General features: G+C 40.2%; 1 protein-coding gene across 2 annotated transcripts in view; it reads left to right on the forward strand.

Annotated features, from left to right (window-relative positions):
* Positions 1-267: 267 nt before the first annotated feature.
* The window catches only part of sh3bp2 (SH3-domain binding protein 2), a 48,466-nt gene continuing 33,155 nt past the window's right edge, over positions 268-15,578 (forward strand). The window contains exon 1 of one of the 2 annotated variants that reach the window (XM_034896288.1): positions 268-403. Coding sequence is in view for 1 of the 2 variants with exons in the window: in XM_034896287.1 (XP_034752178.1) it covers positions 8,866-8,957 (92 nt within the window). In the remaining variant the exon portion in view is untranslated. Of the gene's footprint in view, positions 404-8,584; positions 8,958-15,578 lie in introns of those variants that run through there. The other variant, XM_034896287.1, reaches the window with a different exon arrangement.

A 15,578-nucleotide genomic window follows, 5' to 3' on the forward strand; every position in this document is an offset into this window, starting at 1 on the left:
AATTGCTGACCAGGTGCTAGGAGTGGTCCGTCGACAGTGTAAAGGGGAAGTTAGTCATGATGTTCTGGCTGCAGTCATACAGCCAGCGAAAGTTGATACATGTACACATACATGTGTTCACAGTTTTGTCATTTCTGGTAAAGATTCAAGCAGCCTGAATCAAAATGCTGCACAAAGGTTAATATATCACCAAAGAGCAGTTTGTCAGCCTGTGTGTACTTGCATGAGAGCTGCAGCCAGTATCTCTTGTGGTTGAAGGGAGGGTGTCGTGACACTTTGTACAGTAGCTCTGAAGCAACACGCCAGGAAGTGAACTGGGCTGAAGTGGAGTTCTGCAGGGCTCAAGCCCCTGATGACACAAACACAGACAGAGGAGCTACGCAGCTGACACAGCACCCCATGGGTGAGTTTAATCTAATCATTTTAACAAGACTTTATCCAATATGTGTGCTTTTATTTTCTATGTGAACGGATAGCTGCATTGTTGCAGTTTTTTTTTAACAGTTGCTGTGTGTAGCACTCTCTCTTCCAACTCACACTCTACAGATACAAGATGTTTGCTGTTATATTTCATATTCTGTTTTTGTCGGTTTTGATGGACTAATACAAGAAAAGCTACACCAATGAAATTAGTGCAATTTCTTTCAAACGTATGAATAGTTTCATCTCATGTAATGCATAACAGGGGAAAACTGCCTTTCCGCACTGCATAGCCCTGTCTGCCTAGTTGCTTTACCGTTCAAGGTTTTTTCCAACCTACTTAACATGAAAATCCATAGCGGCTGTGTTCCTATGGTCCAAATAGAGCTAGGTTACAGTAGCTTGAAATAGCACTTTTTTGGGTTGTGGAAAGGTTATTAAAAAAATAATAGGAGCATCTAAACCCTTCTCGTTTTAAGCATCAATCTTAATACAGCCCCACGCTTTGGCAGACTAACCGCGCCTAGGTGGCTAACATATGACTGGATAATCACTAATGAACAGGTTTATTTTTGACACTCAGATTATTTTATATTTTTGAGGACATGCAATACTTTGATATGTATTGATGTGACAAAATACCCTCATTTATACAGTTGATATAGATCTGTAAAGCGTGTTTGATGCCATGCTGAGTTATGCAGGTGGTAGCACTGGGGACACGGTGTGTGTGTGTGTGTGTGTGTGTGTGTGTGTTAGTGTGTGTGTTGATATGTTTTTCACTCTTTAATGGCTTTTTATTGGGTAGTTTGTGGTAAGAAGATAATAAAATCAAGTTTACTCTTGTTTAGAGACAACTTCACACGACATCTGGTTTCTATGAAGCCATGCAGCCGTGGTTCTGTTGTTGTCTCCTTTATAAAAATGGATGTCATATGCTTTTATGGCATGTAGGCCTTTTTTCTATATGTAAATGTTAAGTGGTAAAATATATTTAGAGCTGGACTGAACTCATTAAACTCTACTGCACTAATAAAAAGGAGTTGATCATGTCATAAACCCTAGAACTGTTCTTAATACCAAAGAGTTCTGAATATATATGTTCATTTTGGCCTTTGGGAACAGTATGTGCAACAAAACAATCCAAGAAATCCATGAAAAATGCCTTATGGAAACAGTAAAATTTGATTTTGAATTTCATGAATATCGACTCAAAGGAAATGCGTTCAGATAATTGGATTTTATCTTGATTGATATATGGCTTGTGATAAACGCTGATGGAAACGTTATATGCCGATTAAATAATGAATTGGGATTAAGTTTTAGGTCATTTTATGGTTGCAACCCGCCAAAAAAAACGAAGAAGAAGAAGTTTTACTTAATTTCCGCCCGACAAAGACAGATGGAAGTGGACGAACGAGGAGACGAGAGACTTATGAATTTAATTTAACATTAACTCGTGAAGGAAATGGCTGACAAAGGTTGGGACATGCCGGGGGACGTCCTGCCGAGTCAATGGAAGACACTCAAACAGCGAGACAAAAAAAGGAAAGGTGGAGTCTGCGTTTCAGGAGAAGGATTGTTGACATTTGAACTCAACACTGAAGCCAATCAGCCCCAGATTTAGATTTAGTGTCCTTTTCCCACCAATGGCTTTTCTATGTATGCCTCCATAGCCTCTTCCTGTCATTTGCCCAAACATCGAAGGAACATGGGTGATGTCACCCATTGGTTTTGTGGACTGCCGTTTTGGAGGCAGCAGTTTGCCCTTTTTGTTGTTTTTTGGAGCCAGAAGTGACCATTGTCACTCCCCGATATAAGTCAAGTGCAGATTTGAGTCATGTATGCATCACATTGCGAAGAGTGAATATGTGAGCTGTGCATGCATCGTTTTGCGTACAAGATAGTAGCATACAAGATGCTAACGAGAGACTTCTGTAATGTCAATACAGTAAAAATGGACCTACTTAACCAAGTTGGTTCACTTCTGGCTACAAGTTAGCATCAAACACAACAAAGGCTGTCAGTTGAATGGCGTTTTCAGCCAACGTTAGCAGTCAAACAACCATAGATAGCAACAACGTTTTGGCAATGACTGCTAGCTTAGGTACAAGCTAGCACTCAAGCACAACAAAGGCTGTCAGAGGAATGGCGTTTTGCGCTAACGTTTGCAGTCAAACAACTATAGACACCTACAACGTTTCGGAAATGACTGCTAGCTTAGCTACAAGCTAGCAAGACAACACAGCAAAGGCTGTCAGTTGAATGGTGTTTTAAGCTAACGTTAGCAACCATAGATAGCTGAGACGTTTTTGAAATGATGACCGTTTAAATCTGAGCATGCGCTTTGCAAATCTGCTCTCCTCTTACATCGGGGAGTGGCAGCCATATTTGGACAAAATGGCACAGCTTATGAAGACATGTCTAAATCCGTAGAGTGTTTTTTCAATGGCTCTACTTGGGAGTTGGTTAAATTATACCCTTCTGACGCCAGTAATCCAGCAGAGTTGTAGCCAAGAGACCAGCTAACACAAGCACAAGCTAGCTGGTTTGGTTGGAAGAAATCTTCAGACATTTCTAGGTGACCACAATGTTCCAATTAACTTTGATAAAGTGAAAACACAAAGTAATAGGGTCAAAGTTAAAGATGAAAGCATGGACGGTAGTAGTAAGCAGTCACTTAATTAATTGGATACAGTACGGGCAATAACCTGATGCATGAAGAGTTTTTCTCGGTTTTGCTTTGACTCAGTATGTTTATGTTGCTTGCCAACAAAGAAAGGTCTTGTGGTTTGAGACTGGGCGGATGACGCGCTGTAATCAGAATCCGTTTGTCCAATATGACTATCATAAGTCACATCACACACTTCTTTGTGTCTCTGCTGTGAGTTACAGCACTGTGGTGAAAATGTTCTTAGTGGGCTGATACTGTATGTAGCATATGTTAATTAAATCTTCTCTGAACATCATCATTTTGATCAATGTTCAACAGCAGTGGCATTTCCTGTGGTTAGCCAGCATGCTTAACAGTAATTGAAGTAGCACGCTCAAAAGTTACATTCCAAAACAACTGTAGCCCGAGGTCCTTTCTGCGTCATTGATTTCCTGAAAAAAAAAAGAAAATTCCAACAATGTTGCCATAAATTGCTGGTTTGGGCATTGTAGTTTCCTCTTTTGATCTGAATAATAACCACTCCAGACTTGACTTACATTAAGGAGATGTGAAAGTTAAAAAAAAATTGGGAAAATAACCCACAGGCAGATCCACCTCCTCCATCTCAAGTATTAATCTGAAAGAGGCGGCATACTCAAAATACTACAAAAAATGAAGTAATTGCCTAACTATGTTTTTTTTAAAGCCACATGCTCAGCCGGACCTGCTTTCAAAACAGAGAAAAGAAAAGCTTGAATTACACAAAAACAAACACACAAATACTATGGAATCCAACTGGAACAGGATGGTTAACCCTCCTGTTGTCCTCTGGTCAATTTGACCCGTTTTCCTATACCAATGTTCTTTTTAACGCTCTTTGGCAAGTACAAAACCTCTACAAACCTCTACTTTCATTCATTTTGGGGTGTCTTATTCAATTTTATAGCATTTGAAAAAAAAGTTGACATATTCCAGTCTGGGATTTTCCATTAACATTCCTTAAATTTTAGTCTAAATAATTCCTAATTTCTACTTTTCTTACTCAAACCATTAGTTATAATTTCCTATAAATTAGGTTTATTGACCATAAATTCCAAAAATAACTCTAAAACTAATCAATAATTTTTGATTATGTAGGGTTGAAAACGTCAAAAAAGAGTGACAAACAATGAAAGAAAGCGACAAAAGGGTTGAAAAAGGGACAAAAACTTAGAAACATGGATAAAAAAAGCCAACAAAAGTGTTGATTTCCAATTTGACGGGAAGACAACACGAGGGTTAAGAGAGGATGGAGAACGTTCTGGGCACAGGCTTCCTATTTAGCATTTACCGATCAAGCTTCTGTTTGGTCAACCGCCTCGAGAAAAAACAGCAAAGGCTTTTGCAGACTTGCATTTGACCAAGTTGACTATCAGCCAGGTGCAAAACAAACTGAAACTGTGTGTGGTCGCTCAAGATGATCATGCTACCATAGACCACATCATCAAGATGAAATACTGTAACACTTTAACTGGAAATGAATGTGTGCCTCTTGGATTTGGAGTTTGACCCTAATAAAAAGGTACACTTGTGACATTTCACACGTCATCATTGTATATTTAAACACAATTTCATGAGGTACAATGATCATATACAGGCCGCAGGAAATGGGGAACCCCAAACAAGCTGCTAAAAGCCTTTCGGAGGAGGCCAAAAACTCAATTTACCATAGACACAATGAAGAAATTTATAGAAGAAAAAATGTAACAATATATATATATGTATACATATAGTATATATTATAGTATTACAACTGGTGCCAGTTGGCAGTGACCCCAAAACTGGGAGAGTGGCTCCAGCAGATTCCAGGTGAAACATCAGAGGTCTCTGTCCAGAAGAGTGCACTCCTAGGAACAGCTAAGAAACTGCGCAGAACCCTCAAACTCCCAGGCCTCTGGTAGAGGACCCGAGCTTGAGGATGACACAATGGGTGAGAGGGGGGATTTTATTAATTATTATATATATAGGGAAAGGGAAGTTTGGGGTCCTCTGCTGGAGCTGCTGCCCCTGCAACCCGATACCGGACCTACATAGTACACGATGATGCATGTGGATTTGGATACACATACATAATCATGTAAAAGACCACAAGATGCCTCACATTGTATGGGGCAATTGTAAGGCACCTCAATCCCGATAAATACCCTCTTGACAGACATAAGGTTTGGCATGAGACACCTAAGTGGACTTTCTTTTCTACTTGTGTGTTTCCATTACATAGTTGTGTTCAGATGAACTGATGAATCACACTGAAAAGACGCTGACATTTAAAGTAACAATTGATTTCCAGGGTCAAATTACATCATGAGGATTCTCTACCACCCATTCTAATGCTGTATGGTGCCTGCTTAGATCAGTGTTGCTGAGTACGGAGGACTGTATGCTAAGGGATACAGACTCTTTATCTTAAACCTGGCAATGGTACCGAGCAGCAGCAGAAACAGTAACATGAGAACCTTGTTACTGTTTTATTGTAACATCTCAATTTTATTGTAACATCTCAAATTTAGCTGAGGCAGTGGTTAGAGGTCAAAAAGTTAGACTTTGTGCTGTTGAGTTGTTCATTGTAGTTTACAACAGAGGTAAGATCACATTGTACAAAGCAGCAACTAAATGAGTTGCTTTACAAAATTGCAAATGCTGTGGCATGCACACACACACACACACAAACACAGACACACACATGTTAATGTCCATATTTATTTAGCCTGTAAAATACTTTGTGACTCTGGTTGTAATAAGTGCTTTACAAATGAACTTTAACGACTTACTTATAGTAAGCACAATGTCCATTTAGGTCATTAAAACTCAGTTTGTCTCAGAGATTCTTCGTGTTGGAAGTCTGCTAGGAATTGGGTGTTACACCACTGGTCTGTCAGCCTCATGACCAGTGGTGGAAGACGTATTTAGATCCTTTACTACAGTAAAGGTACTAAAACCACTCTGTAAAAATACTTGAGGCCCTGCTCATTGACATGCATACACGTGACTCACTGTAACACCCACATGGCTATTTTAGTTCCAGATTTACGGGGGTTGCAAAAGCATGCATTGCACCCTGTGTTTAAAATTTCTCAATTTAAATGTTGTAAATAAATGCTAAGTGTAGCGCGGTATGTTTGGGCGCAAAGACTGCATGGGGGTTTCCATGCTCAGCCTCTATTTTGGTCTGTGTACACTATGTATGTGCACCAGCGACCAACAGGACTGGGCAAAGGTGAACATACAGTAGAACAGCAGGTTTTGTGTAGAGCCCGACCGATAAAGGATTTTTAAGGCCTATACCAATACAAATATTTGGTTATTTAAAAATCTGATATTCCAATGTATTGGCCGATACATATTTTAAAAAAAATAATCAGACAAAACATAAATAGATTTCCCTAACATTAGTTATTTGTAGTTATTTATGAGTTAATAATATGCTAATAATTTGTTTTATTGTCACAACAGAACAGAGGAACATCAAAATATATTAAAGTTCTGATAAATGAAATGTACAAAAATGCAAACTTAAGATATGAAACTTAAGGTCCTTTGAACAAAAAACACATTAACAACAATAAAATAATCAGTGTTGCCAACAGGGACGTTGTAGAGCGTCATCTGGTGGACAGACTATGCAACACTAACAGGGACGTTGTAGAGCGTCCTCTGGTGGACAGACTATGCAACGCCAACACTAACAGGGACGTTGTAGAGCGTCCTCTGGTGGACAAACTATGTAACGCCATCACTAACAGGGACGTTGTAGAGCGTCCTCTGGTGGACAAACTATGTAACGCCATCACTAACAGGGACGTTGTAGAGCGTCCTCTGGTGGACAAACTATGTAACGTCATCACTAACAGGGACGTTGTAGAGCGTCCTCTGGTGGACAGACTAGGCAGCGCCATCACTAGCAGGGACGTTGTAGAGCGTCCTCTGGTGGACAAACTATGCAACAACATCACTAACAGGGACATTGTATAGTGTCCTCTGGTGGACAGACTATGCAACGCCAACAATAACAAATCTTGGTTTTATGAATCATGTTTTCATACTAATCATACACGTTACACAGTGAATCTTGAGGATAAACTTTATCTGTGGGCCTTAGCTTTAGACCAGTCCGCCTATCGTCAAGGTTTTTTTCACATATAGGCCAATATAATTTAGCTAATAATGTTTTGGATTCATGTTAAGACACGTTAGTGTTTGAATTTAGTTTTTGTTTTTTTCAAAAATTATATTTGGTGCCAACTGTTCTAGTGCAAGATATGAACAAAAAGTCCTAATTATAACTTAGTCAAATGTAGCGTTACAAAAACCTCATAAGTCATGATTTAACCCCCATGTTGGCTTCCCGTCAAAATTTAAAATCAATGCTTTTTGATGCTTTTTAATTAATGTTTAACTGATTACTGTTTATGTTTTTTTCAATGTTTGTCACTTTTTTGACATTTTCAACACTATTAACTTCTGTATTACAGTTAATTTTGGAATTTATGGGCAATTAACCTAATTTATAGGAAATTATACCTAATGTTTGCATTAGAAAAGCAGAAATTGGGAATTATTTAGAATAAAAATTAAAGGAGTGTATGTTGATGGATAATCACAGACTGGAATATGTCAACTTGTACTCAATACTATTTCAAAACCACTTCAATTTTTGTTAAAATGCTATACAATTTAATAATACCCCCCAAAATGAATGAAAGTAGAGATTTATATTTTCAAAGAGCGTTGTGTGGAATCAATCATGTTAGATTGGGGAATTAAAAAGAACATTGACATAGCAAAATGGGTCAGTTTGACCAGAGGACAACATGAGGGCTAAAAGAACTAGATGAACCTGACCTTAGGTTTTCTGGGAGTTTTTTCAGTTATGTGGTTAAGTGCTAAGTGCTTTATAGTTTGGAATCTGGAGACAGAAAGTGGACCCGTCCCAGACCACCGGAGGAAAAACAGAAAAAAACAGGAAGCTACAGTTGGGGGAAATTCAATACCAACTGTTTTTCTCCCACTTCCCAACTCTACAGAATGTGTTTTTAGCTGCAATAGGAATATAAGATCTATATGGTGCATAGAAGATGTAAAGTGTGTATGAGGACAAGGGCACAGGCTAGTCTAGGCCACTTGTAGTACACATTAACAGCTATGTTTCAGATTATTTAGATATTTAGATATACTGTGTGTGTGTGTGTGTGTGTGTGTGTTTGTGTACTTAACCTCTGTATTGTTCCATCTAAGGGGATGGAAAGTCCCAAAGCCTCTTTCTCAGGTCCTGTGTGTCCGAGTTTGCCAGGCGTGTGTGTACGTGTGTGTGTGTGTGTGTGTGTGTGTGTGTGTGTGTGTGTGTAGCGGTGTGGGTTGTTTCCGGCAGCCAACCACACACTAGTGCTGAGAAAGCAGGAAGGAACTTGTTGCAGCCAGTGGACCAATGAGAAGCCTAGGCTTGAGGAGGAGGCCCCTTCAGGGAAACCACTGGTATTGTACCAGGGGTTCAGAGCTCCAACAGACTTCCCAACCAACACGACTGATTGTTCTATCTCTCCGTCTATTCTAAGTCACTCTTTTACGCCATCTTTTCTTTCATTTATCTGTATCCTTGGTTTGTCCTTCCAAATCGAACCATCACTTAAATCTTGAATCCGTGTCTCCGTACCATTCTGCCCTCCATCCAACCGTGCATCCGTCCTCCGTCGGTCCACGCGGTTGAAAAGTATGGTGGTGCATTGCGCCGTGCTGCCGCCCTCGTATCCGCCGACATGTCCGCCCTGTCCGTGAGGAAGAGTAAGTCGTTTGCGCGGAGCTCCAAGCCCAGCACCAGGACATGTATTCGGGATCACAGGGACGGCATGTAAGTTCACGCTCTGTCTTCGTTTTACGTGATCCCGGCACGCTTTGTGTCTTTTGCTTCATCTTTTGTCGTCCACCTGGTCTCGGCTGTTGGCTTTTTGTGACTAATTGTTTGGATGTGGTCCCAGATAAGATGACTCAAGGTTGTCCTTAGATGTCTTGGTTTAGGAACCAGGGTTATGATCACACTGGTTTGCGGGAGCAAAGGGACATCATGTCGGTTGGGATACCTTCTGGTTTTAGATATCTGGAATTAAAGAGTTCTTTTTATCAACTTGGGTATGAAGTGTGCTTTGCAAAGCCATCATCTGTATTGTTATTGTTACAAGAGATCAATGAAGCAACTCTGGGGTTTCCTGTGTTTGTGTGTGAAACCTGCAAAATGCTACTTTGAGAATATTCTCATTGAAGTAATTTTTAGTCCACGCATTAATCTTTTATCCATGTCTCTTTTTATTTTTTTTTGCTGATGCTGTTAACCTGAAATTGTTGATTGGATGGCTGATGTTTCTATCATAGCATCGTTCAGTCTCCGGTATTGGCAACAACTGAAGCCTGATAGGAAGCCGTACGTGTTTTCTCATGGCCCATTGGAAGTAGTGGCATTATGACAGCTTCCCATTGCCTTGCCTTGTCCATTATCTACACTCTCTGTCTCTCTGCAGCCAAGCAGTATGACCCACTGGAGAAAAACTAGGGGGAAGTCCTCATTTTGAATAAGCAGAGTTGTAGACTTGAGACTTGGTGACTTGGACTTGAGTCGACTGGAGTCACCGTTTTGATGGCTTGCAACTGTTGTAATTTAAAAAGTGAAAAACAATGTTCTGGAGACAATGTATTTCTGTTTTATGTAGGCCTGTGTTCTGCAGTCAGATTGATCCAATACTGATATATTCCCCGACTTAACACAAGCCCAGTCTTCTAAAAGTTATTGATCGGGTCAAGTCTTGCCTTAACATACAGAAAGAAGCATTTTGCTTCACACCAAGATGTAACCTTCTGTCTCCAACCCCCGGCTGTCTTAGACTGGGCTAAGAACCCCCCTCAGGTGCAGGGAATATCATTCTGAAACAGAGAATGATTGGGGGCTGTTTGACACGTCTCTGAAGAGGGATCATGTCGTCGGCCCGCTGTCAGCTGCAGTGTTATCATTTTGGGGGTTTTATTGTCTTTATCTTATCATCTTCATCATGCTGTTTCATTGGACCCTCAGCCTCTCTTTGTCCTCCCTTAAATCAAAGAACATGTGATAGTTTTTTCTAACACAACCTGACTAAAAAGAACTTGGACTTGGACTTCCAAGTTAATGACTTGAGACATGAAGGTGCTGTTAGGTGCGGTATCTACATTTTTTTTTTAAAGCTTTACCAAACACTCTACCGGTGATGAATGTGATGAATGTACACTTTAAAACGTATTGTAACAAACATTACATTACGTACAGCACCTTTTTTAATAGTAGGTGGGAATATGAAATCCATAAACCTACGCAATGAGCTCAATCTGTCAAACAAATACAAAACTCAATTCTGTTGAAGTTGGGACGTTTTGCATACGATTTGCAAATCCTTTCCAACCTATCTTCAAATGACTTTAAAGACAAGATATTTAATGCTCAAACTGATAAACTTTTTCGTTGTTGTCGCAAATACTCAATCGTTTTAAATTTGATGCCTACAACACCTTCCAAAAAACCAACATCATTATGTAAAGGACGTTACCACGTGGGCTCAGGAACACTTTGGAGAACCATTGTCAGTTAACAGAGTTTGTCGCTACATCTACATCTAGTGCATCAAGTTCAAACTCTAGCATGCAAAGTGAAAACCAGACATCAACAACACGCAGAGACGCCGTCGGCTTCTCCGGGCCATCTCATCGGACATTGACTGACGCAAAGCGGAACAGTGTGCTGTGGTCTGACGAGTCCACATTTCAAGTTGTTTTTGGAAATATCTGGCCCAGAGAGGAAAGGGACCATACAGATTGTTATCAGCATAAAGTTCAAAAGCCAGCAGCTGTGATGGTACAGGGGGGTGTCAGTGCCCATAACATGGGTCTGTGAAGGCACCATTAATGCTGAAAGGTACATACAGACATCCAACCAACGTCTTTTTCAGGGACATTGTTGCTTCTTTCAGCAAGACAATGCTCAGCCACATTCTGCTCGTGTTAAAACAGAGTGGCTTTGTTGTAAAAGAGTGCGTGTACTAGACTGGCAACCTGCAGTCCAGACCTGTCTCCCTTTGAAAACGTGCAGGACTAAGATCTAGAGACAAGTCCTTTGCCTGCAGCAGTTAGAAGGTTGTTAGCAATTTTCATCCGTGTCGTCTCTGTGCTATGATGCTTTCTTAATCCTGACTGAAAGTCCTCATAGACACTATTGCTTTGTAGGGAATCACATAACTGGTTAGCGACTACTTTCTCAAGGATCTTGGAGACATAGGGAAGGTTAGACATAGGTCTATAGTTGGCTAAGACCTCCGTATAGAGGGAGTTTTTTTTCAGGAGAGGTTTTATCACAGCTACTGCGGTACATAACCTGTTAATAAAGATATATTGATAATATCTTGTAATTGAGTGTTAACCTTGGTTAATGCTTCTCCAAGCAGTCTCGTTGGGATGGGTTCTAAGAGACAGGTAGATGGCTTAGCTGAAGACACCTTTGACCTTAATAGTTGGAGGTCTGTGGGACAGAGGCAGTCTAAGTATATGTCAGGCCTGAATACAGATGCTGAATATGATGTAACCACATTGCAAAGCACATTATTATGCACACAAGCAGGTTGTGCAGCAGGTAACATCCTATTTGGATGTTTCAGATGCTAGTGGGTCAATTTGTGAATACAGTCTTAATTTTTGCCTTGTTCTGCCCTTTTTAATCCAAAGGGATTATCTGAAGTTCAGCAGCCATGTTGGAGATGTAAGCAACAGGGTAACTAAGAGAATATACTGTAAGGGGAATATCACCTTAGGGGAGTTCACAGGTTTGCTTCCCACTAGAGAAATTTGACACCTGTGAGGTGTGTTTCAAAAGATTTTGACTTGAGAACGCTGATTGACCAAATCAGTCAGTAAAATACAAAGTGTCTCAAATGGGGTTTGGTTTACATACATGCAGCACATACTTGAATATCTACACAAAGCATGACATCAGACATGAATTACAGCTGTCTGGTGGGGCTCTCCTCAGAGACACATGTATTTTATTTTCCATTAGAGATCAGACTTCTTTAGCAGGGTTATGTCAGAGACAGAGAAGAGAAATGGAGCATTTATGGGAAATGGGGGGGGGCATACAGTCAAGGCAAAATCTCAACACTTTCGCTCTCTCTTGCTGCCTCTGATTCTCTCTCTACCTCTCTCTGCCTCTATACGTATCTCTCTTTCTAAGTCATACAGTAACTCATACAGTATGGTTTTAATCTTTGAAGTGTGTGTGTGTGTGTGTGTGTGTTCCTGTATAGTGAAACTGCCATATTTGGACACAGGAAGTGATTATGCATAGGAAAAGACAAAGGTAGAGAAAGAGGACCTGGTTTGTCAGCTTGCATTAAGCCCACTGTGGCAGGTGTGTGTGTGTGTGTGTGTGTGCGTGTGTGTGTGTGTGTGTTTGTGTGTGTGTTTGTGTGTGTGTGTGTGTGTATTACGTTAACTTTCTGTTTCTGTTCTGCTTTTGTCATTTTCATGAGGAACCTGCAACAATATATGTAAATCTCATCTCTTAATTTCCACCAATCAGACAACACCAGCAGCACCAGGTACTAGGAATAGACTAGACAGATCGGTAACAGTGTCTTAATTGCTTGATAACTGATAAACTATTTGCATAAAACCCTCCATGTGTTTCATAATCCAAATGTTCAGAACAAACTCAGCTTTCCATTTAGTGATGCCTAAATGTCTCTAGAGATAATTTAGTTTATCTTTAGAAAACAACCCTTAACTTGTAATGTGTTGTACGAATTGTTTCGAGGCTTGAAAGAAATTTACCAATTATTAGATTGCATATTGGTTTCAAATATCTCTTTATTTACTGCTAATAATCAGTATGGGCATTAAAAACTAGGATCGGTCGATCACTACCAGGTACCCATAGCCAAAGTGTAGTTTCTTGCACAGCAGAGATGCAGATGTGTCTTGAACACACACAGACTGTCAACGTCTCAAATTACACAGTCCATATCTTGAATTGTGAATGATCCGTGTCATTACCACAGGCGGAAATCAAAATCAACATTGGCATTTTCAATAAGTCATTGTTCTGTTGTGTTGATGGTTTCCAGTGTGCAACGGTCCGTCGCAGCCTTGTTAATCATTCATCTAAACAAATAATGTTCAGATGAACCTCTCCGAGAATACTACTCTCGGGTTTCTTTCACACCTACCGAAAGCTGTGGAGGAACCGTTGTGGTCGGTCGTCAAGGGGAACAGGAAGAAAACGCAGCTCTGTGTGACAGTTGCTGATCCTGGGCAGGACAGACGTCTCACGTGTGTTGCAGCTCGGACAGCGGTTTACCTTCGACCTTTCCATCCGCTCGTGGTCCAGTGAGTGCATGTGTGTTTCTGGGAGCCTGAGGGTGCTTGATGATCAGGTCTGAGCCTCAAACACACACTCTCCTCATTGCACAGAAAGGTCATTGGTTAGCCACACACACAGATTTCAGACTCCCTCGCATGGTCGTTTCATATCAGATGTGTCATTAGGTGTCATGTGTCATGCACATCAGAGGCTATATCTTTGGAGGTGTCTTAAGAAATATGGCTTGTCTCTTAATATTCTACAGAACTTCTACCGTTGTACAATTGAGAGTATACTGACAATTGACATTGTAGTGTGTTTTGGTACGGCTCCTTCACATGATCGTAATCTTCTGACAAAGGTGGTCATCTAAAATCCTTGGCGTTCCACTTGAACCATTGCAACATATTTACTGGAAACGTAGTCCTAAGAAGGCACGTAGTATTACGCGAGATTCTAGTCATCCTGCACACAACCTCTTCTCCCCCCTTCCATCAGGGAGACGTTTGCAGAGCATCCCAACGCGTGCATCACGTTATGGGGATAGTTTTTATCCTCAGGTAATAAGGTTACTGAATGATGGCACAGCAGGAAGGAGGGCTGGGGTCTGTATTTAGTCACTTAGCCCCTTTTTATTGTGGGGGTTTAATGGTTTTATGTTTTTGTATTACTATTATTGTTATTATAACTGTTACTGTTGACTGGTGCTGACAGAGTGCAATAAGGCATATTGTATTTAATTGCTGTGGTACTCGGTACTAATATGCAACTGACAATAAACTTGAACTAACTAACTAACTAACTAATTAATCTGTGTGATACCATGCAGATGTTGAGGTAGCATGTACACATGTAAACCGAAATACATTTTAGCCTACATAACAGTTAGGCCATACTGCCAAACGGAACAGCACAACAGAATACAACAAGTGTGTGAAATACCCAGTGACAGTTGGAAGATTCTATGCGCTATAATTCCAATTTTACAACTTTTCAGCCAAATCACACAGTCTTTATCAGTGGATGGAGTTTGCTCCATTTTCATGGTGACGGATCTGCTGATTAAGGATGCTGCTCATGGTCACATGCTATTTTAGGAATCAAATCCATGACCTCATGGTTACTGAGAAGTCTGTCTGTCTAGTAATAGCTTCACTAAAATCCACGTCATTTCTGAATTAGCAAGAAATCTGCTTGCGTTCTTCAGTATTCACATTGTGTTGTTTATAATGATGCTTTTCAGTTGCAATCTGTGTTTAGTGGACTCTTTACCCTAGGTTTTGGCTTTCCTAACCCCCTGATAAGTGGAGGTTGTCTTTGGCACCATTTGGATTTTCTTAAAGCTATAATGTGTAGTTTCTGTCTCCCCCATGTGGAATTCTAAGTAATGACAACAACACTGTTGGTGCATCCACATGATCCAAGCTACGGCTGGGCAATTTAGTGATATTATATCGATTTCGTGACATGAGACTAAATATCGTCTTACATTTTGGATATATGACATAAAGTGTTGACTCTTACTGGTTATAAAGGCTGTATCACAGTAAAGTGATGTAAATTTCTGGACTGTTCTAGCTGTACTATTATTTTCCTTTCCCCCACTTAGACAGTATGTCCACATTAGTGATGATTATTTATCTAAAATCTAAGAGTGAAGATATTTTGTTAAATTGTCAACCCTAGAATATCGTTGAATTTCACCCAGATACCCGACAGAACAACAGCAGGGATGTTTCAGGGAGTTTCTGACACCAAATATTAAACTGTGTATAGACTGTGTCTAACACGTCCACCTAATATGGATGTGAACATCATTAAATTAGGGTTTAAAGTTAGAACGTTAACCTTTACATACATCTAAATGTATTGTATTATCTTGCCAATGTCATGTTGTAATGGGAAAGTAGACCGGAATATGTCTTGCAACGTGATTCATCAGGGGGTTTCTATCTCACAGTTGAACTAGTTTCATTTTCTGGTTCTCTGGTCAGTCCGTTGTTCACTGTAAGAGAAACAAGCTTTACATACTTACACACAGAGACTTACAAACTGTTTTCCGGCCTTTCAGATGTGATCTGAGTAGTCTATAATCACAAC

This window comes from Etheostoma cragini, chromosome 16 (genome assembly GCF_013103735.1).
Source record: "Etheostoma cragini isolate CJK2018 chromosome 16, CSU_Ecrag_1.0, whole genome shotgun sequence".
NCBI classification, from domain to species: Eukaryota; Metazoa; Chordata; class Actinopteri; order Perciformes; family Percidae; genus Etheostoma; species Etheostoma cragini.